The 26,881-nt window shown below is 37.8% G+C and overlaps 1 protein-coding gene across 1 annotated transcript in view; it reads left to right on the forward strand.

Moving 5' to 3' along the window:
- BTRC (beta-transducin repeat containing E3 ubiquitin protein ligase) overlaps positions 1-26,881 on the forward strand; it is a 167,112-nt gene that overhangs the window by 101,374 nt on the left and 38,857 nt on the right. Inside the window, 1 exon segment of the mRNA XM_021699723.1 lies at positions 5,883-5,972. Within this exon segment, the coding sequence (XP_021555398.1) occupies positions 5,883-5,972 (90 nt within the window).

Genomic DNA, 26,881 nt, shown 5'->3' on the forward strand with positions numbered 1-26,881 from the left:
TGTTGGCTCTCATGTATGGAGCATCTCTTTTTTCTTAGGCTCTTTCAAGGTTTTTGTCTTTGTTACTGGTTTTCAGCAGTTTTGACTGTTTGTGCCTAGTTCTTGTTATCTTTGTATTTAATCTCCGTAGAGTTTGCTGATTTCAGATCAGTAAGCCAGCAGTTTTCACCAAATTTGAGAACTATTTGATCACTATTCTTATAACTTTTTTTGTGCTGCATTCTCACTTCTCTTCTGGGTCTCCAGTTTACACATATGTTAGATCATTAACACTTACCCCAGATAACTGAGCCTCTGTTCATTTTTTTTCTTTTACTCTCTCTATCCTTCAGTTTAGGTAATTTTAGTTGATCCATCTTTATTTCATTGACCTTTCTTCTGCCATCTCCAATCTGCTTTTAAGCCCATCCAGTAAATTTTAAATTTCAGATAATATACTTTCCAGTTGTAGAATTTCTATCTGGTTCATTTTAGGTTTTCATTTTTCTGGTGAAAATTTCCATCTGTTTATCCATTATGATTGTATCTTTCATTTAAGATGTTGAATATATATATATATATATATTTTTTTAAGATTTTATTTATTTATTTGAGAGCGAGAGAATGAGAGACAGAGAGCATGAGAGGGAGGAGGGTCAGAGGGAGAAGCAGACTCCCTGCCGAGCAGAGAGCCCGATGCGGGACTCGATCCCGGGACTCCAGGATCATGACCTGAGCCGAAGGCAGTCGCTTAACCAACTGAGCCACCCAGGCGCCCCGATGTTGAATATATTTATTATAGCTTCTATAAAGACTTTATATACTGCTTCCCATACTAGATAATCTCAGGGCCATTTTCTACTGGTTCTTTTTTCTCTTGACTGTGGGTTCCATTTATCTGCTTCTTATATCTAGCAGTTTTTTATTATATAGTGGACATTATAAATAACTCATTGCAGAGACTCTGGATTCTTTTATCTTTTACTGATTAACTTACTGACTGATCACTGTAACTTCACAGAGTGTTGGTTTATATTTGGTAGGGCACATATGTTTTGATTTTTCCCCTGGTCCTAAGGTAGAGCCTTTACTCCTAAGACTTACTGTTTACTCTCAATGCAGGGTCATTTCAAGTTTTCAGTAAAAGTTTGAAATGCCTGTTAAGTTCCTCTAATTTAGTAGGAATCAGATTCTAAATTCTTTCTCCCCTCATGGGCAACAGCTGCAATCCCTGCTCCAGTCTTCCAGTCTTCTGTTATTTTCCATTGGAATCCTTATAGTCTCCCATTCATATGTGTAGTTTGGGGATTAGCCATGGATTAGAGGAGAATTGAGTCTCCCCTATGGGTCTGTTTTCTATGATTTTTTAATCTCCAGCCACTATGGCAGCCCTGAACTCCATCCTTTGGCATATCAAGCCAATAAACTGGCTTTCTAATTGAATTTTAAGTCACCCTGCATCAGGTAGATTGGTGAGTACCCTCAGGGGAGAAAGCACATAAACATGGATGTTACCCTGTGTGTTTCTCCCCTTGAAGGTCAGTCTACTCTTCTCCCCCAGTTTACTAGTTTAGGTCATTCTCCAGTGCCTTTAAGTAGTTATTACTAAATTTTTTTCCCCATGGTTTATAATTGTTATCTTATGAGGGTTAATCCCATGTAAGCATCTCTGGCATTATTGGAACTTGAACTCTTTGGCTTACATTTTTTATGTTATTCAGTATATATGAATCAATTCGTAAATGTCTTTTAAATGATAGGAAGTTTTACTTAAAAACTTTTTTTTTTTTTTTTAAGATTTTATTTAGGGCGCCTGGGTGGCTCAGTTGGTTAAGCGACTGCCTTCGGCTCAGGTCATGATCCTGGAGTCCCGGGATCGAGTCCCGCATCGGGCTCCCTGCTCAGCGGGGAGTCTGCTTCTCCCTCATCCTCCCCCATCTCATGCTCTCTCTCTCTGTCTCATTCTCTCTCTCAAATAAATAAAATCTTAAAAAAAAAAAAGATTTAAAGATTTTATTTATTTGACAGAGAGAGACACAGCGAGAGAGGGAACACAAGCAGGGGGAGTGGGAGAGGGAGAAGCAGGCTTCCTGCTGAGCAGGGAGCCTGATGTGGGGCTCGATCCCAGGACTCTGGGATCATGACCTGAGCCGAAGGCAGACGCTTAACGACTGAGCCACCCAGGTGCCCCTTACTTAAAAACTTTTATGTTGGGCGCCTGGGTGGCCCAGTCGGTTAAGCGACTGCCTTTGGCTCAGGTCATGATCCTGGAGTCCCAGGATCGAGTCCTGCATCGGGCTCCCTGCTCAGCCGGGAGTCTGCTTCTCCCTCTGACCCTCCTCCCTCTCGCTCTCTCTGTCTCTCATTCTCTCTCGCAAATAAATAAATAAAATCTTAAAAAAAAAAAAAAACTTTTATGTTGTCTATACATGAATAATAAATGTTTTGTGGTATTAGTAGTTGCAAACGAAGTACTGAACCTGACCCCAGAAGATACATGCACCAGTAGCTGCTATACACAAAGGTCAGATGATCCAATTTATTCCTTTAAAGTATGTTTGGGGATACCTGGGTGGCTCAGTCGGTTAAGCATCTGCCTTTGGCTCAGGTCATGATCCCAGAGTTCTGGGATCAAGTCCCGCATCGGGCTCCCTGCTCAGCAGGGAGTCTGCTTCTCCCTCTGCCTGCCCCTCTCCCTGCTTGTGCATGCTCTCTCTCTCTGACAAATAAATAAATAAAATCTTTAAAATAGGTTTTGAAATAATTTCAACTTAAATTATATAAGAATAAAACAGTTAAGTGGATATAAATTTTTTAAAGTTTAATTTGAATGGAAAACCAATTTTATAATACTTTTTCTCCATTTTCCTAAATTTTTTTACCTACATCTTTCCAAAGAATGATAATTGACCAAAAATGAATAGTTTAAAACATCTATGACTTCACTGCTGACATAAGTAAATAGGAGAAATCATAGCTTTTTGTCACAGAAAAAAATTCCATTTAATAAATGTGGAAGGAGAGTGCCTGGGTGGCTCAGTTGGTTAAGTGACTGCCTTTGGCTCAGGTCATGATCCCGGAGTCCTGGGATCGAGTCCCACATTGGGCTCCCGGCTCAGCGGGGAGCCTGCTTCTCCCTCTGACCCTCTCCCCTCTCATGCTGTTTCTCTCTCTCTCTCTCTAATAAATAAATAAATAAATAAAATCTTTTAAAAAATAAAATAAATGTGGAAGGAAAAAGGGAAATTTAAAAATCACCATCAGAACACCACAGTAAAAATTACCATAGGCAAGATCCACCAATGGATGCTAAAATTAGCAGGCAAAAGTTGAAATAGAAACGAAGTATTTTCATCATCTCAGAATATTTCTCCCAATATATTTTGTAATCCCTAAAGGAAAAATAACAAGCTCATAATGGAGAATCTTGGCAGGTATGATCATAGGCATATGATAAAGTTTACCATTACTAGAAATACTTAACAACATGCCTCCTGACTTGATGCATTGAGAAGAGTACATCACCTTTGTGGTATTCTTCCCAATAATGTATAACCTCCATCTGATCATGAGAAAACATGAGACAAGGCCAAATTGAGAGAAATTATATAGACTAATCAGTACACTTCAGAAGTGTCATGGTCCTAAAAGACAAGACTGAGAAATTGTCACAGATTAGAGGCAACTAAAGAGACATGATAACTAAATTCAGTGTAGCATCTTGGGTTAGATCCTGAACAGAAAAAGGATAGTAGTGGGAAAATTGGTGAAACTCAAAAGAAATTCTTTATATTGTACCAACTTAATTACTTAGTTTTGGTAAGTGTTCTGTGGTTATGTAAGTCATTAACATAAGGGGAAGCTGGGGGGAAGGGTATACAGAAACTCATTTTGCAACTACTCTGTAATCTAGAATTTTAAAAAATGGATTCTTTCCTATTGTTGGTTATAAGAGATTGCCTATGTCTTAAGATTTTTCTCTTTAATTCCAAAACATATAGTTCTCCAACATAGTAGTTCTCAAAGAGGGTTCCTAAACCAACAGCATTAATATCAACTAGGAACTTGTTATAAAAGCAAATTCTCAGAAGCCTGGGGGTGGGACCTAACAATTTGTGCGTTTGGGTTTGGTTTTCTTTTCCCCCCAGATTTTATTTATTTATTTATTTATTTTATTTTAGAGAGAGTGAGAGAATGGGGGGAGGGGCAGAGGGAGAGAGAATCCCAAGCAGACTTCATGCCAAGCACAGGGCCTGATGTGGGGCTCCATCCCATGACGCCGAGATCATGACCCCAGCCAAAATCAAGAGTCGGTTGCCCAACTGACTGAGTCACCCAGGTGCTCCAACAATCTGTTTTTAACAAGCCCTCCTAATGATTCTGATGCATGCTAAACTTTGAGAATCATGATTTATACCGTCAGTGAAAACTTAAAAACAGAGGGGAGGGGGGTGGGTGGATGGGTTAGCCTGGTGATGGGTATTAAAGAGGGCACGTATTGAATGGAGCACGGGGTGTTATACCCAAACAATGAATATGGAACACTACATCAAAAACTAATGATGTAATGTATGGTGATTAATATAACATAATAAAATAAAATTAAAAAAAAAACATTGTTTTACTATATTGGCCAATTATTAATAATGTTTGCTTACCATAAAGTATAACCAATTTTTTAATTGTGGTAAAATACATGTAACATAACATTTACCGTCTTAACCATTTTTAAATATACAGTTCAGGGGATTAAATACATTCACATTGTTATATAACTGTCATCACCATCCATCCCCAGAACTCTTTTCATTTTATTAAACTGAAGCCCTATACCCATTAAACAATAACATCCTATTTCTTCTTCCAGCTCTGGCAACCATCGTTCCACTTTCTGTCTCTCTTGATTTTGCCTCCTCTAAGTATTTCATACAAGTGGAATCATTTATTTATCTTTTTATCAGTATTTATCTTTTTGTGACTGGCTTATTTCACCTACCATAATGTCCTCAAGGTTCATCCATATCATAGTATAAGTCAGAATTTCCTTTCTTTTTAAGGCTGAATAGTATTCCATTTGATGTATATGCCACATTTTGTGTGTCCCTTCATCTGTCATGGATACTTGGGTTGCTTCCATGTTTTGGCAATTGTGAATAATGCTGCTAGGAACATGGATATACATAAACCTTTTCAAGATTCTGCTTTCATTTCTTTTGGGTATATACCCAGAAGTGGCATTGTTGGATCATATGGTAATTCCAATTTTAATTTGTTGAGGAACCACCACCGTTCTGTTTTCCACAGCTGTGTATATATATACATTCCCACCAGCAGTGCACAGTGGTTCCAGTTTCTCCACATCCTTGCCAACACTTGCTGTTTTCTGGTTTTTATTTTTTATTTTTTAAAGATTTTATTTATTTATTTGACAGAGAGAGAAGGCAGACGCTTAACGACTGAGCCACCCAGGCACCCCTGTTTTCTGTTTTTTAACAGTAATCATCCTAGTGGGTATGAAGTGGTATCTCATTGTGGATTTGATTTGCATTTCTGAAATGATTAGTGATGTTGAGCATCTTGTCATGTGCTTGTTGGCCATTTGTATATCTTCTTTGGATAAATGTCTGTTCAAGTCCTTTGCACATTTTTGAATAGCACCCCTACCTTCCATACATACAGTGAGACCACTGCTGCTTACATTCTTGTTCATGAGCTCATCAGTGGCTCTTGTGGGCTCTCATTTTCTTTTCTTCCACCTGCCTACCTTGTTTCCAGTTCCCATAAATCTGGAATTTATATATAAGTCTATTCGTGTGTTGATTTTGAGAATAGGACAGAATTTGAAAACTGTATGTGACCGCATTTTAATATTTAAACCTGTTTCCAAAAAATTCTCTTTACAGACTTATAACAGCTGTGCCAGACTCTGCTTAAACCAAGAAACAGTATGTCTAGCAAGCACTGCTATGAAGACTGAAAATTGTGTGGCCAAAGTAAGACTACTCATCAATATTACTATACCACATTGTAACAATGCTTTATCTATAAACATCTTCACTCAGTATTGCTATTAAAGATTATCACAGGATTTCATATTTAGAAAGAAATACAGCAGGCATCATTTTCAAAGCAGACTGCAAGTTGGAGTCTCCATCTCTTCAGTTGCAAAAGAATTTTTTGGTTATGCATTCCGGTCACACTTCGGTCTAATTCGCATTTGTTATTTGACACTAGTTACTTGACCCTAAAACACTAGATTATTACAAATAAGTAAGATTCGTGAAAGAAAATATACAATTATTTTTATAAGCTGGTTCATGGGTTTTAAATGCGATTAATATAGAGTAACCATTGCAAGGATTGTGAAGTATGCTATAGAAAATCCAATTATTTTATCGCTATTATTATTTATTAAGTGGTCAATGATAGAAATATTGCTTTTGGTGATTTTGATCTGAGTGGACAGGTGTGTTTTATCATGCATATGAGCTACCTTTTCTCATGTATAAAACATGTGCATATCTATAGATACAAAAGTAACCACATATTAGAGACCTTATGGTCTAATAATTGTATTAACTATGGCTCTAATCTTCCAAGTATCTCTGATTACATAGGAACTTTGACCTAAATTTAGATAACAGCAACTTTGATTATTCCAGGAGTAAGTAAAATTCCAGTAGGGGCTCTATCTCTAGACTTTTACCTTGCATATATGCAAAATTACTGCCTTAATAACTGTTCAGGGTTTTGTCACTGTTAGAACATTCCCAACTTTAACTACTTTAGTTTAGTCTATTTTATTATACACTAGGGCTCTCAGTTACTTACTGTTATTATTAGAGTCGGAGCTGGTCATCAGGTAGTCTCCATCCTTTGCTACAAAAATCAAAGGACGGCAACATTTTTTATTATTTTTATTTTATTTCTTAAAACATGCAGTAGTCACTGAATCTGCTTAATCAACTGAAAGTATCATACAAACTATAACCATTAGAAATGAACCATATAGGGGCGCCTGGGTGGCTCAGTTGTTAAGCGTCTACCTTCAGCTCAGGTCATGGTCCCAGGGTCCTGGGATCGAGCCCCGCATCAGGCTCCCTGCTCAGCAGGAAGCCTGCTTCTCCCTCTCCCACTCCCCGTGCTTGTGTTCCCTCTCTTGCTGTCTCTCTCTCTCTCTCTCTCTGTCAAATAAATAAATAAATAAAACCAAAAAAAAAAAAAAATGAACCATATAAGGAATGTCAATTTATTTAAAATTATAATTTAAAAAGATAGAGTTAGTTAAGTGTCTCTTAGTGTCTTGGTAGTTTGCTGTAAAATATGAAAATAATAAATTACATATATTTATTTTTTCAGTCATTAAGTCACAACCAGCAAGTGCTAATTGACCCAATTTTGTATCCAGCATTTGTACATTGAAATGGGGGAATCAGTTATTTCGGCCTTTAAAAATAATCTTTCTCCTTTTTCGCCACGTTGCTCAGTTTCATCACAAGTGGGTGACTTCTGGCTAAACAAGGTAAAATCTTAGCATGAGCACCGATCCAAGGACAGGGTGACAATTTTAATGAGTTTCATTGAGAGCTGGCCAAGTGAGCATCTGTTCCTTTTGTTTTCTCCATACTTTGTAAGCCAGGATCTCTAAGCTATAGTCATGTTGGTGTGTGTCTGTATGATGTGTTTTGTTTTGTTTTTCTCCCACCCTCTACTTCAGTGGTGCATGGTTAGAAATCTTCTGGCATCTGGCACAATGGCATAATTTCTTCTGTGCTCTTGGGTGAGGAAATAAGTTTGTTCATTGCTGCTCATCTGTCTGTTTCTTTTGCTCCCAGATGGTGACCCTCTCATCCCATTCTTGCTTATTTTAACATTATTCTGACACCTATATCCTTTCATCATCTCCTTCAATACCCTAATTTAATAATGATTTCTATCCTTTCCTATTGGAACCCACCTAACTTTCTGGTTCCTTTTATTGGCCCACATCCTGGCTTCTGGTTCATTGCTTCAGATTTGAGCTGTAGTGTATTTGCCATTGGTCAATGGCAAATAAAAACATGTAGCTAAAAAAATTTCTTTCTTTTGGGCGCCTGGGTGGCTCAGTTGGTTAAGCGACTGCCTTCAGCTCAGGTCATGATCCTGGAGTCCCGGGATCGAGTCCCGCATCGGGCTCCCTGATCGGCAGGGAGTCTGCTTCTCCCTCTCACCCTTCCCCTCTCATGCTCTCTGTCTCCCATTCTCTCTCTCAGATAAATAAATAAAAAAAAAAAAAATCTTAAAAAAAATTTCTTTCTTTTAACAGCCTCCAGTGAGGTATCAATAACATGAGAATAGAGAACAAGTTTTCCCTTTTCTATTTACATGTGTTATATGTATCTCATGATTCTGTGCTGTTTCTCCTTGCCTCATTTATTGCTTGACCTTTGAAAGGTAATGACTTGCCATTATTTTTGTAGGTCTGCAAGCTTGTCCCTGTTTCCTGCTCTTCACCTTTAGCCCTTAACTGAATAGTTTCATCTGCTACACTTGATATGGCTGCAGTAGCTTTTCACTTGATACAAGTGTTGTTGATTCAGATTGTGCTCCAAAGTGGCCTTGAATATCCAACCATCTCCATGTGAGAGCAACTATAATATAGTGATAACAACATTTTTGTCCCCTAGTTCAAAGGAGCTAATTCAGAGTGACTTTGATTTGGTGGAGATAGTCATTATAATTATTGAATATTGTTTATTATGAGGTTTAGAGAAGACATTAATACCAGTCATTCCCTGAAAAACAGCAAAGTTGTTACGTTCAGACCTTGTAGTATGTAGTATGTGACTCTTCTTTGCCAGAAATACCTTCCATAAATGTTTTATAATAGGTCTATGAAGAGGGGCCCATTTGTACTCTTTAGAATATAAGAAAACGGGCGCCTGGGTGGCTCAGTTGGTTAAGCGACTGCCTTCGGCTCAGGTCATGATCCTGGAGTCCCGGGATCGAGTCCCGCATCGGGCTCCCTGCTCGGCAGGGGGTCTGCTTCTCCCTCTGACCCTCCCCCCTCTCATGTACTCGCTCTCTCTCATTCTCTCTCTCTCAAATAAATAAATAAAATCTTAAAAAAAAAAAAGAATATAAGAAAACAAAGTGGTAAAACAAACTACAGCCACTCTAGGTTAATAATAATCTTCTGAATCTCTAACTTGAAGAACGAGACCTAAGAAAGGATTTAAAAATAAAAATGAAGGATGGGTCGTTTTATCAGTGTAACTTAGTCCAACTAATATTTGGAGGCATTGAAATGTCTTTTATTTTTGTCCAAAGCCTTCCTTCTTACTAATTATAGCCCTGTAGTTCATGAGATTTGTTTGGAACATGATGAGCTCTGTATTTATTGTAGCTTTAAATGGACAGTCATTATTGACTGCCAACTTAGTCTTTAAAATCAATAATCACATTGCACCTAATTGTCAACCTTCATGATCTTTTTTAATTGGTGAAGAAAACTAACTAGAAAAATGAAGAGCATTAATTTTTTTATGTTATCTATTTGCTGACTTTATTTAAATATTACCGAAAATTTTGGTTTCAGGTTTTTCCTAATTTACTTTTTACACATGCATGCACAGAATTAAAATTAAGTTGTTTGAACACATCCACCTAGATTCCTGCCCAGGTGGGAGAAGTTCTGCCTCTTTATGTTTGGAAAATAAACCTCTTCAGTAGTCCTTTGTAGATGTTCTGTATTGTGGTTGTTTGTTATGATTGTTTTTTACTTGAGACTAATAATCTGTTTGCAACTGACTGAGACAGAAAAATGTGATGTTCCTTTCCACTCACTCCAGATTTTGATAGAAGACTTGTTTTATTTATTTCCAAAATTATATCCGCAGGAAACAAGCTGTTTAAATTCAGATTATGCTGAAGCAAAATGGTCCTGGTATGAGAAGCAACGTGCTGTTTTACGAGCACAGAGTCCCTTTTCTCATAACTGATTGATAGTAAATATTTTCCTGAAGAATTATTGCCAACCATGAACAGTGCAACTGTTTCACTTTTTTTTCGTGCTACTTGCTGTACCAGCCATTGTCGGTAATTAAGATCTACAATTCACAATGCAGACGTTTGCACTTCCTCTGGGTCTGCGCTATTTATAAGGCATTTCAGCTGTTCAGAGTTTCTTTTGAGTTTTAAACTACATGTTAACAGGCTTCTTTAATACACTGTTCCACAAGTAGCATGTCAAATGGGCCATTCTTTGCACAGGCCTCTCTTTCGGGTCTAAACATTAGCTTTGTGGAGAATATGTTAAGATTTAACCATATCGTCGAGGCCAGCGAGGTTGGAAAAACTCTGGAATATAACATGTTACACATTACCATATTGCTATTTCAAAAAGGCAGGAATAAAGTTCAGATAGTACTATTTTTTTTCTTTCATTTTCAAATGGGTCATATGATTTTAATGAGTGTTAATGGGAGTTATAGAGAGGTTCTGAGAAATACTAGTAAAGTGACTTTTCCCAGCTCACTTTGAGGTAATACTCAGGGACCATTGTTATAAACAAGAGTTTATGTGTTTGTCAGGTTAAGGATGCAGGAACATAAAACCTTCTAGATGTGCATGATATTTAGGAATACAGACTGGGACACCAAAGTGGATCAGCAGATCGACTGCACATTTGTTGTATAATCATCTTCAGGAACCCTAAGTAGCATATGCCGTTGGAGAGGAAAGTGTGAACAGGAATCCTGGTCTGAATTAATTTGGTAAAATTTAAGATCATTTTCAACCATTTCAAGAGAGTTAATTGCAAAAGAAAAAAAGAGAAGTCCAGACCCCAGTGAGCATCTTCATGAATTATGCCCTTGAGTGAGAGAACTGCTTACACAGTCTCCTTACTACCTGCACTCATTGCTAAACATACTGGAGAAAGAAACAAGAAGCAGAAAGCTGTCAACAAAATATGTGTAAAACTTTGCCACAAGTGGGGATCAGACTGGCTGTGTTAAGCCTGAAGCCAGCTGCGTTGATTCTACATGTTGGCCGCCAGCATCTTCCGGCAGAGCAGACCTTCAGAGAAAGGCAGACACGGGTTTCCATGCTGATTCTTGATGGGCCCTTGAATATAGACAGAGCTTCAAACAAAGCCTTTCCAAGGCAGTTTTATTTGCCAGAACCTGAAACTTTCTGTGTTCTTTTGAACTGCAATGTTTCTGTAAACTTTTTTTCCTCAGTGAACTCTTTATGAACCTTTTTTTTTAAGATAGCAGCAGTGGTTCAACTGCTGGGAACCACTGATACATCTGACTGAGGCACTTCAAGACGCTAGGACCTATTCACATTTCTCTCTAGCCAGGGAGCTAATAAGATTAAGTTTGTCTTTGTGGATTGGTCCAGATTAGCAGGAGATGAGCCCAGTCAGTGTTTTCCTCAGTGAAAAAGGAAAGGTTGGGAGAGAGAGGGGTGAAGGAAGAAAGTTCTTCATCAAGAATTGACTGCAGTATTGCCTGCTGATGCATGTCGGATCACCCGCATCGAGAGATCACATGGCTTCTCCAAAAGTCAAACGATCAATTCGCCTCGTTTTGGCTCTGTACTTAATGCACAAACAGTGCGATCTGCGGGGCTGTAATTGCATTGTTAGGGCCAAGGAACAAGCCTGTGCCTTTTCAGCAGACAGCTGGCAGGGAGAGAGGCATGTTGTTAGGAAAGAGAGAGGCAAGGCAAATAAAATTACTGCTAACGCTCAGAGATCGGCAGGAGTCCTACTTGCCTAATCTTACCGGTGGGAGCAAGCGGCTGTTGTAATCCAATTATAGCAGCATAAGCAATTTGTTAGACACTCCGCATAATGTAACAATTTCCCAATAAACTCTGACTTGTAATAACGTCGGCAAGAGTCCGCATAAATCTGCCCGAATGGTGGGGGCTGGAGCGTTCGGCTGGGGGCTTGTAATTGGCGCCATCAGCACGTTTTGTGGAGTGCAGTATGGTGCAGTCTTTTAGTGCAGGAATTTTAAGGAGAAAAGCATGGCACATGTTTCTTAGAAAAAGAAAAGTGGCCATTAAAAGGGGAGCAGCAAGAAGGGCATACTCTTGCCTTCACGTTACCTAGGAGTGTTAGTGTAGAAAGAAAACAGGAGGAAGCCATGTTTCCTTCAATACTAAAGGGGGAGAAGGGGGAAGAGTATGCGGACTAAATTTCTTTTTTAAAAAGCATCAGTTTATATTATTTATACCCCCCTTCTCCAGTCCCCCAAAATGCTGTTCAGGCAGCATTCAGCTAACATTTTTAAAAAATACTCATAGCCAGACAAGACTAGAAATGCCAAGTTTAAATCTGTTTTCTTCTAGCGTTTAGCATTTTCTTTACAACAGGAAAATATATTTTCTTTGTGCACAGAATAAATCTTTTAATTATCTCATTGACTATCAAACCTTTCTGTAGAGTTCTGCCTTCCGCTTTAAGAAACCGTCTCTTACTGAAGGATTTAAAACCTAGCTTGTTTGCTTAGCTGGCTTCACAACATTGCTTATTTTCTATTCCACAATATATTGTGAATGTCTGTGATACTAGGGTTAGTCATCTTTCTTGTTGAATGTTTACATTGTACAAGAATACAGTTTTTCTTATTTAAAACCATACCTGTATGATCATTATAGAAATAATTTTGATTCCTAAGTCATAAAATTTCTGTTTTGGAAAAATATTTGTTGTGTGGAGCAGAATAGAACCTCCATTATTGATTGATTGATTAGCGTTTGTAGTCACAGTATAGAGTTTATTTATACAAGGTATAGGAGGTGAGGAGTGCTCCTAGATTTGTGTTAATAGACAGATTTTCATGCTACTGAGTGTGTATTAAATGTTACCTACTTTCTTATGCCAACCTAACTCTTCATTGTTGTTAATTTGTGTCAAAACAAAGCTTCTGAAATAAGAACAGGATTATTCAAAATATCATGTTGCTGTGGGTATTATTACACTAAATATTTACTTTCAGTATAAACACTTCCTTCTACTGAAGCAAATGCTGCCTTGTTTGACTGGAGCTACATCAATAAACTGCAGTGCCTCTAATAAAGCCACTCAGTGTCTGGGTTTAACTAATGGCTGATTTTCATGGCTTTGACAGTGAGCTGTGTGCGTTATTTTCTCCTGATATTGTAAAAATAATGAGAGCAAATTAGAACAATCAGTTTACACAGATAGCTCCTGATTGGAGGCGATGGGCAATATGGCAGCAGGTAATCCATCTTCGGGCTCCTGTCACATTAACTTCAGTAGTGTGAAAAGATCAGGTGGGGTAAGTAGGGATCCTGCCCATTCGGAACACTGAAATTAATGAGAAGAGCATTGTTCTGTGATCAACCTTTTAATTAGCAAGATTGGAAACGCAGGGAGTGATGAAGGCAGCACCACAGCTGCACAGTGCCAGGCACAATTCCTGAAAGGGGGAAGAAAGAAAAAAATCTGTGGGTTTTACATCATATTTTTGTTGCTGTATACAGGCATTATGTTTCCACTAGAGAGCTGGTTTACATACTTTACTGCCTACTTTCCAAAGTAATTAGTCACAAATGTAGTTGATGTATTAGTGATCTATAGGCTGTAATTCTGTCAGGGGTCATTTAGGTTTTGATTACCAGTATACTTTCTTTGGCATTGCACATTGGGTTTTAATTTTTTATTTTTTTCTAATCAAGGAAGCAAAGAAATCAAATTTTAAGAAGGTCTTTCTGGTCGACCTCCCACCACCACCCAATCCCTCCAGTTTATAGTTTTTCTTGCAAGTAGCATGAGAGTTTTCTGGTTTGGAGCACTTTTGTCACTTGGAGTTATTTACAAGAGGTGCAAAGTCCAGGCAGTAAGCTAAGGCATATTTAAATTGTGTTCCTTTCCTGGTTCTGTTTGTTAGGAAAATAACTGTTTTTCCCCCTGCCATTGACTTCTCAGTGTTGAGGGCTGTGCTATTTCAATTTATATAATTGAGAATTAATATCAATGAAGTATGGTGTTTATAGGAGGAAGGGGGGTGGAATCTATGCAGTGACTGAGACTAAAGGCTGATTCATTCATTTAAAGCTCAGTTATACTAAAATTGAAACCTTGTTAATTATCCCTGTAATATTGGAAAATGTGGTATAAAGCTATGGAAGATATTAATGAGCCAGATTTTCCCTGCCATATCAGTGCCTGTTTTCTAGGCCTACTTTGACAGGCTTTAGCTTTGGGAAAGGTATGAAGTTTTCAGTATTTTAATCTTTATACCTTAAGCTTAATTGCTTAGTGTAAAAGCAAGAATATAATGTATGATATGTAAATGAATCCAGTTATCTTCCAAAGACTATAAAATAAATTTGTGGGTTTTTTTATATTAACAGTTAATTGACTTAGGCATTTATTTAAAGTACTAATACATAGGGGCGCCTGGGCGCCTCAGTCTGTTAAGTGTCTGCCTTCTGCTCAGGTCATGATCCCAGAGTCCTGGGATCGAGCCTCAGGTTGGGCTTCCTGCTCAGCAGGGACGTCTGTTTCTCCCTCTCCCCCGCTTGTGCTTTCTTGTTTGCTCACTCTCTCAAATAAATAAAATATTTTTTTAAAAAATTAAAAAACATAAAGTACGAACACATAAAAACCAGTTATCAGGTACCCATCTGAGTGCAGAATTAACAGTAAAGAGCCTAAAGTATAGTATGAAGTATTGAGGTTAGGTGTCATAGTTATAGTTAATAGTTAATAGAACTTTTTTCATTTTATTTATAACTAATGGAGATTCTAGCCTTACAGCCCTAAGATGCTATATTTATAGAAAGTAAGTCCTTGATATTATACCCCTATGCAAAACCTATAGAATAAAGGCACTTCACTTCCCTGTAGTACCCATCTCCCACCCCCTTCCCCCCCAAAATCTTTAGTATACATTTTGGAATTCTGTCAGAAACCTGATTTTTGGTTTGGTTTGGTTTTTTGATTGATAGCAAGCTTTTCCTGAAAATATCATCTTCAGTATTTTAGGATCAGTGACTTAATATTAAATAGTCTCTAGGACATCCCCCCCCGCCCACACACACACACTCTAAGAGAATGGTGCTACTGTGCATATTAATATTTTAAAGCCCACTTGTAGAATTTTGGGTGATACTTTTCTACATTGCTTAATCTGGAAGAGAGATTTTTATACTTACAGCTTTTATGAATTTTTGTGCCTGTTCATTTTCCTCTCTCCTAGTTTGACAGAAGCCTGGGCTCATAAGCTGTCCATGGATGTGTTCTTAGTCATATGGTGTAAATAGATCACTTACAAAGCTTGTGTAACTTGAGCTCTCCTTTTGAGCCTTTCAGTACGCATGAGCTCAGGATCCATATATGTAAAATCTTACTCTTATGTCATGACTTCAGCTTGTAAGGCAAATGAGCTATGAATTTACATGACTGTTCTACTCTATACCAACTTTCTATAAAATAAAATTAGTCTTTTTCCTTTTTTTCCTATGATTCTGGATTTCCATCTGACCTAGTGATCTTGCCAATATTTGTTCTTGTTGTTAGAGTTCTTTTCCAGTAAGATTTGCTCTTCAAGGTCAGTGTTAAATAAAAGTCTCTTTTTTGAGGGCATCTTTTTTTTTGTATATATTAGTAATTACAGAATGTCTAACTAGCTGAATGACCAAGAAACTCCTTTTTGTTTCCTAACAGAGCTAGAATTACCAAGTCACCTTAAATTCTACTAATCCCAAATCTCATTAATAGGGTTCACTTTAGAGAAATTTTCATTAGTCTAGTCCTTTGGAGCTCACCTAATACACCTTTATTTAAAGTTCTTATGTATAGGACCAGTTGAATCTCTGATGCTGTTACAGTCCTTTCTAAGTTCCCCATCCCCCTGATTTTTAGTTTAGCGATACGTTCCTATATAAAAAATTGGAAGGGGTGCCTGGGTGGCTCAGTAGATTAAGCATCAGCTTTTGGCTCAGGTCATGATCCTGGGATCAAGCCCCATGTTGGGGCTCCCTGCCCAGTGGGTAGTCTGCTTCTCCCTCTACCTCCTCCCCCACTCATGCTGTCTCACTTTCTCTCAAATAAATAAAATCTTAAAAAAAAAAAAAAAAGAATTGGAAAATGGCCATTTTTTACTCCTGTATATTCAGGATAGAAGACCTTTTTTTTTTTCCCCCCTTCCACTTTGTACTCCTCAAGAGTTTGAGGAGGAGAGAGAATATGTTAATATTTACTAAGCCCTATGTTTAGGCACTACAGTGCTGGCTGTGTTATCTATTTCTTTCTTTCTTTCTTTCTTTTTTTTAAGATTCTATTTGTTTGTTTGACAGAGAGCAAGAGAGCACAAGCAGGGGGAGCGGCAGAGGGAGAGGGAAAAGCAGGCCCTGGTTCGGCAGGGAACCTGACACAAGGCTCCATCCCAGGACCCTGGGATCATGACCTGAGCTGAAGGCAGACGCTTGCTTAACCGACTGAGCCACTCAGGTGCTCCAAGAATATGTTAATATTTATTAAGCCTGATGTTTAGGCTCTATAGTGCTAGCTGTGTTATCTATTTCAGACCTTATGTGAACCTGATAAGATGGATGCATATCCCCTATTTTATAAATAAGGAATCTGAAACTTAGAGAAGTTAAGCCTTTTCCCAAGTTTTCACATCCCTAAGTTGTAGTGTCAAGTTTTGAACTCCAATCTCTCTGACTTTAGGGTCCTTTCTGTACTACACCAGGTTGCCTTTCAAATAGTATTTGGAGGCCCTATAGATCTCTCCTACCATTATACTTGGCTTCACACTACAAAGCACCTATAGCTTTTTTCCATTTGATTTCTGTAACACTTTTGACATCTAGCAACTGTTATTTCTTCATCTCTCCTTTATTGCTTGTAAGATATGTTGGTCTGACTGAACTGAGCCAAATACTGTATTCAGAAAACTTAACTATCTCTATTCTAGGCTACCTAGTCAGTAATTCTGCTATGTAACTTCAAATGCTTACTCAATAATAATCACCTACCTTATCAACATAGGTCTTTTAAGTATCTAAGATGACCTCATGGCTCCATCCTCCATGTTCTACATATAAAATGAGTGGGACAGTATGAGTCCAATACAGCCAGCTCAAGGTGGTGACTCACACCTTCCTAATTGTTTTAGAAGTTGTTTTGGAATACAGATCTCATCCTATTGTCTGTGTCAGGATTTACATTGTAAGTATATATTGGCAGTTCTTTTATACCAAAACTTTATTTTTCCTGATTAAGATTGGTTATTAATTTTGTCAATTAAAAAAAAGTTTCCCTTAAGGCTTCCAAGCATGATTACACTTCAGTAAATATTTTTATATTTGTTTACATGCATCTAGATAGATTGGTGATTGCAAAGATATGGTAAGGATATCAGAATTAATAGTTGGACCTTAAAATCCTCTGTTTCAGAGAGGAGAGAAGCAGCTTGGGAGAGGAGTGAGTCATTATAAAGAAACGTTGAAAGCAAATGAAAACAAAAAGCAAACAGACATGACTATTAGCACGTACACACACATAGAATCTCCCTGCATATTCTCTAATGGAAAGAATAGAAGTTTTTGATAGTTATGGTTGACATAAATTTCATGCTCAGACTTGTAAAAATATATAAGAAATACTTGGCTCACATGGAGCACTAAGACTATGACAAACAGGAATGTTGAAATATTTCTAGAAGAGTGAACTAAATGTAATTATATTTTATATGTCAGACATCATTTCTTTATAGACATTTTCTTGGAATATCTAATAGCATAAGGAATTTAATTGTAAAGTTTTGTTTTGTTTTTTAAACCTAAGAGCAAGCCAGAAGGGAAATATACAGAGAAAAACGTGTTTAAAAAGAGATGGTTCCTACAGTGTTAACTATGGAGTGTGTAGCGTGACTCTGTAATGGAATATCATGGTAGGGGGTATAATACTGTAAATAAGATGAATATGCCACTTGTGGATTAATGGGCAACCTAAAGAGTGGCTTTATTTACATCTATGTGTGAGGTTCTTTTTCATTTTGTCTGTTTTCTGTTATTCTTGTGATTGGAATGCTTAGAACCTGACAGTTTTATTAGGGAACTTTTGAAAAAAAAAAAAAAATCAGTTTCCTTGAATCTTGCTTTATGTGTTTTTTGTAGGATTAGTATAGTGTCATTTTTGACCTTAAAATTGATAGGTTGGTGGAGTTTTTATTAACTTTTTCTCTGGGTGATATTTAAGGAAGAGGTGGGTTCTGAAATTAAGTCCAAGAAATATAGCTATCCTTTATATTTTGTTATGAACATTAAGGAGCAGGTAACAGGCACCACATGTATCCACATTGCAATAGATTCCATTTGAGGTGATAACAGTTTTGTGAATATAGGATGTTTTTGAAAGGTTTGGGTACTGAGTCATGTAAACGATTACATCTAGACTGGGACACTTACGTAGGAGCCATTATCTCAGCATTATAACATGAGAACATGCAATAAGGGTAAATTCTAAGTGAGAGCTTTTTATAACTAACTTTTTGGTATACTCTTTAGGTTGCTGTGGATTGCCAATTAATACTATTATTTAGTGCTCTTGAAACTTCAGAAGTGTGAGACTTAGATTGTTATTTACTTCCTGCTTCCCCTCAGTTGAAAATGTGTAAAACAGGTTCTTTATAAAAGGCAAATGGTATGCAAAAGTAAATTCAAAAGAGTTTGAATGGAACTAATGTTCACTTGCAGAAGGTCCATTCTCAAATTCTATTTGGTGAGTCTAATTGACTTCCAAACAAAAAAAATTGTAAAATATATTTTTTGAAGTATTAAGATTGTGTTATCAAATTTGATAGCCTTTTGCACCATTATTTACTGAATATTTACAATGTGCCAAACGCTGGGTTAAGGGTATTACACTCTTAACTTAAATCCTCGCAACAGTCTCATGAAGCATTCAACCCCGTTTTGCATACAAATAAATTAGAGAGATCAAGCAACTTGCCCAAGTTATGTTGCAGAACTGGAATTTGAACCCATACCGGCCCCATAGCCATGTACTTTCAACCACTGTGGTTTGTGAATTTTAGTACATAGAAATTAGGGTGTGTGTGTGTGTGTATGTGTGTGTGTGTTGGGGTAGGGGGTTAATCTAAATAAAGTTCTCTGTGGTGCCTGTTAAATGTTAACAATTTACTAACAAGTAGCCAGGATTTGGAAAACACAGAAGTATGAAAATTGGCTGTATAAAATTAAGATATAGTAATACATTTTAGTTTGTAATCTTCTCTTGCACTTAACAGTGTTTTTCCTTTTCAGCATTCCAGTGAGATGATAAAAATTAAAAATACCTCAATTAGCAACCGCAAAAAAGTAAAACTGTTAATTGAACCTTGTAATCTCCTCTTGCTGTCTGTTAGGTTTTTCTTTGCAGGCTTTGATTGTGTGTAATAAAACTGTTGCTTAATGAATGCCAGGGTTCTGAAGCCTTTGGATGCCACAAAAGAAAGTGGAGAAACCAAGAGGCAGCATCAAATAGCTTTTCTGTCATGTTAATTTAGATCTGTCATTCTTGTCCCAGTTCATGATATACAGCTCCCAACAGAGACTGGATGAATTGAAAGAGAAGCAATAGTGAATCCTGTCTTAGGAAAAACACAAGTCATGACTGAGGCTCTCCGTAGGTTAATGAAGAACTGTTTTCAGACAATATTTCACCCCTAGTTTGAGCTGCCCTTGGAATGCATGTGGCTGTATTCATGTGACCAGCAGATGTGATGCAAAACCAAACTAATTGGTGATGTGGCATCATGGCTTTGTGGTATGTGCAGGAAAGATCCAGGACTGCTGATGTCCATTGTGTACTATCATTGCAGAAAGGTGCTTGTGTGTAACCAGAGCGTGAGAGAGAACATCCTACTGACTTGTATTAATTTCTATTCAGAATGCTGAAAAACAAAATGGTAAAAATTTCCTTGGAAATTGGTAAAGTCTCCTTTATTTATGGACACACTTTTTTAGGAATCCGTAAGCTTGAAAAGAAAAAAAAAAGGTTGATAAGAAATGTTTGTTCATATTATCACTAAAAAAATTTGTTTCTTAATTTTAGAATGCAGAGTAATGAATAACACTAACAGTCTTCACTAAAATGAATTTACTTTTAAGGTGACTCTTTACATTCTCTTCTTTTTTCATTCTTTCATCCTCCCTCCTTGATTCAAGGAACTTTTTATTAGCTGGTTTTATATTTGTATTTTTTTTTTTTATTTGAGACAGAGAGAACGAGAGAGAGAGAGCACATGAGAGGGGGGAGGGTCAGAGGCAGAAGCAGGCTCCCCACTGAGCAGGGAGCCCGATGCGGGACTCGATCCCGGGACTCCAGGATCATGACCTGAGCCTAAGGCAGTCGCTTAACCAACTGAGCCACCCAGACGCCCTTATATTTGTATTTTAACAAGAGTGCTGGAAAGCAGTGTTTCTTTCAGGGTGGGGAAGATTTGAAATCCAATAATGACAAATGAAGTCCCTTTCATTTCTGGCTGCATTCCCAGATGGTTGTGTGTATCATAATCATTGAACTTTTAGAGCCTGCTCACATTCTGTCTGGATTGCGTAGAATTACAACATCATATCTAAATTATACTTTCTGGCAATATTTAAAAGTGAAATAGACATTGCTGAGTGGAAGCACTGATATCATAATTTCCGGTGGTTAAGGTGTCAGTGAAGAAGGGAGTTTACAAGCATGGGAAAAGAGTACAGGCTTCAATTTGAATAGGTCTCTATTGGCCAGGGAGTTATTTAATGCTAATAAATACTGGTTTTAGAATAGATGGAACTAGGTTAAGTGTTTACAGCCAAACCTTTCTCTTCTCCATTGAAGAGCAAGTTTCACCTACCACTGACCTACTTTGCTCTTATATGGTACTATAGATACAACGGTTATGCAGCCATGGAGGGAAAGATAAGTGAAGACCAGAAGAATTTTTTAGTAGGAAGTGCTTGGTAGCATGTTTCTTTGTTGGTAAGACATAATGTTGCCACAAATCATGAATAAATATTCTGAATTCCCTAATATTATAGCAGTTATAACCATTTTTAAGCCTCCTTTCTAAGTAGATATTTCTCTCCTGGCTTTCTGTATTGTGAACTTTACAAAACTGGCTTAGGCAGCCTATTAATTATTCATATCATAGCAACAATTAAAGCAAATTAAAAATAAAAATCGCCATATTGCATTTAACCGTGGGCAGCGCCAAACTGTGTCAGCTCTGGAAGGGCCTGTGGTGTTTCCTAAGTTAAAAGTGCTAGAGGGAGCTCTAACCTTGTTCAGAGTTGTGGCATATGGGAACAATTGTCTGTATGTGGCCATAGGGTCGCAAGTGAAGATAGAGGCTAAGGCTGTTACGTGGCAGAAATTTAAATCTTTATTAGAACTCCCTGTTTCCTTTATATTAGAAAATAAGGGTTAGGACTGTCTGTATGCAATCAAACAGGACTTAATTCACCCTTATCCCTCTTTCTATGAATATAATCATCTCCTTCTAACACAGTATTCAGGAGACCCTGAATTTGGCTCTGTGAATTTTCATAAAGTGAACACACCTGGGTAATCACGGAGTTTTTGTTTGTTTTTTAAGAAAAAGAAGGAAAGAAAAAGAACCTTACCAGAAGCCCATTCCTGTCCTCTTTGTCACTCCCCTCCCAAGGGTAACATTATCCTCACTTCTAACATCATTCCATTATTTTTGCCTGTTTTTAAACCTCGTATAAATGGAATCATACAACACATATTCTTTACTGTCTGACTTATTTCACCCAACATAATGTTTTTTAAGAGTCACATTGCATATAGTTCTAATTTTTAAAATTTCATTGATGTGTCGTGTTTCCTTATATAAATATACCAAATTTATCCATTTTGCTGTAGATGAACATTTGGGTTGCCTTCAGATTTTGATAACTACAAAAAAAATTTGTGTATATTTGTTGGTAAACATGTACAATGAATACATGCATCCTATTGGGTATGTATCTAGGAGGGGAATTGGAATTTCTAAACTGGTGTACCAATTTATACTCCTGACAGTAGTGAATGAAAGTTCCATTGTTCCGTTTCCTCACTAGCCAACACTTGGTATTTTGCTTTTTCATCGTAGCATTCTGACGGTGTATAGCAGAATCACGCTGCGGGTTTCTTTCTTTTTTTTTTCTTTTTTTAATCGTGGTTAAAAAACATAAAATTTACCATCTTAACCCTTTTTTAAAAAAAGATTTTATTTATTTATTTGAGGGAGAGAGACAGATAGCAAGAGAGAGCATAAGCGGGGAGGAAAGGGAGAAGCAGGCTCCCTGCTGAGCAGGGATTCCCAACGCAGTACTCAATTGCAGGATCCTGGGATCGACCTGAGCCGAAGGCAGACGCTTAACCGACAGAGCCACCCAGGCACCCCAACCATCTTAACCATTTTTAGGTGTACAGTTCTGTAGTGTTAAGTATATACACACTGTCATATTGTGTTTTTAAATTTAAATTTCCCTTAAAAGTTAAAATTGAGCCTCTTTATATGTTGATTGACCCACTTAGATGTGAAGTGCCTGTTCAGGTTTTCAGCCCATTTTTCTATTGAGTTTTATGTATTTTTCTTAATGATTTATGTAAATTCTGGATACAAAATCCTTTGATATGATATATGTGTTGCAAATTTTTTCTCCTATTCTGTGCTTTGTCTTTGCACTTTCGTTAATGTTGTCTATGATGAACAGAGATTCTTAATTTTAGTATAGTCCACTTTATCAGTCTTTGCCATATATAGTTAGAATTTTTACAATCTACTTAAATCTGTGCCTACCCCACTGTCATAAAGATATTGTTTTCTTCTAAAATTTTTATTGTTTTACCTTTTACATTTGGATGTACAATCCATTTGATTTTTGTGTGTTTTGGTATTAGGTAGAGGTAAGAGTTCTTTTTTGTTGTTATGTGATAATCAGTTGATCCAGCACTATTTATTAAAATGTGTATTTCCCTCTGTACTGCACTGTTTCCTTTGTCATAAATTACATGACCATATATGTATAGGTCCTTTAAAAAAAAAAAGATTTTATTGCCTTCAGCTCAGGTCATGATCCCGGGGTCCTGGGATCAAGCCCCGCGTCGGGCTCCTTGCTCCACCGGAGGCGTGCTTCTCCCTCTCCCTCTCCCCCTCCCCCTCCCCCTGCTTGTGTTCCCTCTCTTCACTATCTCTTTCTCTCTGTCAAAATAAATAAAGTGTTTAAAAAAAAAAAAGATTTTATTTGCCAGAGAGAGAGAGAGAGAGGCAGGCAGAGGGAGAAGCAGGCTCCCCGCTGAGTAAGGAGCCCGACGTGGGACTCGATCCCAGGACCCTGGGATCATGACCTGAGCCAAAGGCAGATGCTTAACGACTGAGCCACCCAGGTGTTCCTATGTTATAGGTCTTTGTCAGTTCTTGAACTCTGAGAGTAAGCCCTCCAGCTTTGTTGTTATTCTTCAGTATGACCTTGATGTTTATGGGCCATTTGCATTTCCATATACATTTTAGAATCAGCTTGTCAGTGTTTACCCTCTGTTTGCATCACCTAGTATAACACACACAGAAAGTCTTTAATATATTTGTTTAAATGAGATAACTCAGTGCACACAAAAATTCCTGAAGTTGTAGTTTCCTCTGATTTCACCCAGAGCCTTTGAGCCTGGCTCTACTGGGCTGCACTTACAGTCTAATCACATCTTAAACTTTCATTCTTTCCTCACAGTTCTGTCCCTGATCATATCAACTAATGGTGGCCAGACAAGTTAGCATAGTTTAAAATATTCCAATTCATAATTTCTTTTCCTAAGGAATGTGATATGGAGTTTCAGTTAAAACTTTAGCTTCAGGGGTGCCTGGGTGGCTCAGTCGTTAAGCGTCTGCCTTCGGCTCAGGTCATGATCCCAGGGTCCTGGGATCCAGCCCCGCACCGGGCTCCCTGCTTTGTGGGAAGCCTGCTTCTCCCTCTCCCACTCCCCCTGTTTGTGTTCCCTCTCTCGCTGTGTCTCTCTCTGTCAAATAAATAAATTTTTGAAAATCTTTGGGAAAAAAAACCCAAAACTTTAGCTTCAGAGTTTGGTGGGCAGATCCTGATGCAGCCTGCATTGCCTAGATGGCTTTTATGTACTAGCAAACAATAACAGCTACCTTTATTGAGTGTTTGTGTGCCACACTGTATATGCTTAGCAGTTTATACATAATCTCCTGTTATTTCTTTTAACAACCCTGGGAAATAGGTGGTAGTATTTGTTCCCCTTTGCAGGTGAAAAAACTTGAGGCTTTCACCTCAAGCTGGGTAACCAGCTCATTCAAGCCTATGTACATAGTTTGTACATTGCTGACACAAGGCTTGTCTAACACTACCTTTAAAATAGTAAGTTTGTTTTACTCAGTCCTTAAGTAATACCCAGGCTCCTTGCTGTTATCCCTAAGAATGTATTCACCAAAATGTCTTGAATTTGTCTTTATCCCAGCTTCACCCCACATTGTCACCGCTACTCTCTTGGTCCATGTCCACTCTGATACCAGCCCACTCTTGCAGCCTTACTTAATATACAGTGTAGGCCTGTTAGATTGATCACCATCGAAAAATACTATCACCATGGAAGATGTGCTACAAATTCTGTTCGTAATTTCCAGTGAAACTTAATCTTTCACATGGGAATTAAGGCTCAGTTCTTTTCCATATTCATTTTTTTGTTACAGTAGCTAAATATGCCACCTTGACCTTGAGGACACTTGATGGCCTTTGGAATCTGAAAGAAAAAGATCTCTAAGATACAGCGAGCTATGGGCTATAATGCTGAAAATTAAACTGGTAGAGAACAACAGCCATCTGATCATGAGCACTATAACCTTGATAAGGCATTAAGAAGATCCCAGTAGGTTTTTCATATCTATTGGTAGACTCTTCATGTAGCCCTACTATTTTGATTTGGCCCTAAATAAGACAAGTTGGTGTATTAAATTGATACAATTTTTTGCTAACCCATGAAGGAGTTTTTGATAGAGAGGTACTTTCATTTATGGACATTTTTCTAGAAAACCTTAAATACTGGGAACTATGAAGAGAGGTGGATGGAAGAAATGAGAGTAAATATGAAAGAAATAAGTTAATATTAAGACACAGAAAACTTCAAGATGACATTATTAGGTCAGTCTTTAGTGTCAGCCCTAAGAAAGGTTAATCACTTTTAAAGTGTTAATTTCTTAATTGTGGAATATTTTAGCATGTAGAAAAGTGATAGAATAATAATGTTACCTGTGTACCTGTCACTCAGAATGATAGCATTTCTTTACATTAAAAATTCAATCATTTTAGAAAAGGTTGACTTATTCTTCGAGTTCTGGAATATATTGCTTGTCCAAATAATATTAGGAAAATATTTCTTTTCACTTGAGGGGCATACTTAAATTCTAAATTTAGTTTTCGAGTAAGAAAATATGAGGAATGGGGCGCCTGGGTGGCTCAGGCATTAAGCGTCTGCCTTCGGCTCAGGTCATGATCCCAGGGTCCTGGGATCGAGCCCCGTATCGGGCTCCCTGCTCAGCAGGAAGCCTGCTTCTCCCTCTCCCACTACCCCTGCTTGTGTTCCCTCTCACTGTCTCTCTCTCTGTCAAATAAATAAATAAAATCTTTTTAAAAAAATATGAGAAATGAATCTTTATTTTTAAATTTACTTACTCAGCTCTATTTACCATGGAACTGAATCATATAGACTCAAAATATAAAAGCCAGACTGAGCCTCAGATTATCCCATCCACCCACTCATTTTACAGATGTGGTCCCAGGACAGTAGAAATGTGCCCATGATCACATAGCTACTAAGTGATAAGGCTGGTGCATCATGTTGCTTCACTATTGCTGTGGGCCTGTTTATGTCTGTCTACTATAAGAAAACTTTTCATGATGGTTTGTTTCCAGAGTACCAACATTCAGTATGTATTCCTTAAACAGAAACTAAACATAGAGTAACTTCAGAACATTTGACACAGAAAAATTTCATGAGAAAAAGTTGGTACCCTTGAGGTTCATATTTATAGTGTTCCATGTGAGCTTAAGCTACACCCAGGTGAAGTTAAAAAGTTGGGTAGTAAACCAGGAAATATCTTTATAGAAACCATTTCATGCTTTAAGAAAGGCCAAGTTCTGCAAAGAAAGGATATGATTTCTATTTCTAAATCAAGTGCATAGACATTATGAAGTAACTGTCTTCTTGATTTTCATTTCTTACTGATTTCATCTCCCACCTCCACCCCAAACAAATACACACACAAAATCCCCGGTGGAAGTTTGTCCTATTCTGAAAAAAAAAAAATTTGTGACCCTCTTTCTTCAGAAACATCAAAAATCTACAGTCTCTGGCCCACAAATATTGCCCTTGGTGGGGAAGTTAAATAACCTTGAAACAAAATCACATGGGAATAGTTTTTCTGCCAGTTTTTTTGTTGTTGTTGTTTGGTTGGTTGGTTTTTTTTTGAGGGGGAGAAGAGAGGGGCAGAGGGAAGGGGAGAGAGAGAATCCTAAGCAGGCTCCACGCCCAGCGCAGAGCCCAATACTGGGCTCAGTCTCACGACCCTGAGATCATGACCTCAGCCAAAATTAAGAGTTGGTCGCTTAAGCGACTGAACCATCCAGGCGCCCCTTTCTGCCAGTTTTTGAGAGAGAGGAAGGTGGGTGCTGATGACAGCTGGAATTTCAGTCTGGTTTCAGCGCAGCTCTGTCTTTGCTGATCACTAAAACAAAGTACAAAGTCTGAAGGAAGCAAAATGTGCTCGGTACACAGGGTGTTAGCTCTTTGGTAGAAACCAGTAAAGTGGATTTTAGAAATTAGAATAATGTATTGAAAGTCTTCTTACCATTCTAATGATTT

Source organism: Neomonachus schauinslandi, chromosome 6 (genome assembly GCF_002201575.2).
Source record: "Neomonachus schauinslandi chromosome 6, ASM220157v2, whole genome shotgun sequence".
Lineage (NCBI taxonomy): Eukaryota > Metazoa > Chordata > Mammalia > Carnivora > Phocidae > Neomonachus > Neomonachus schauinslandi.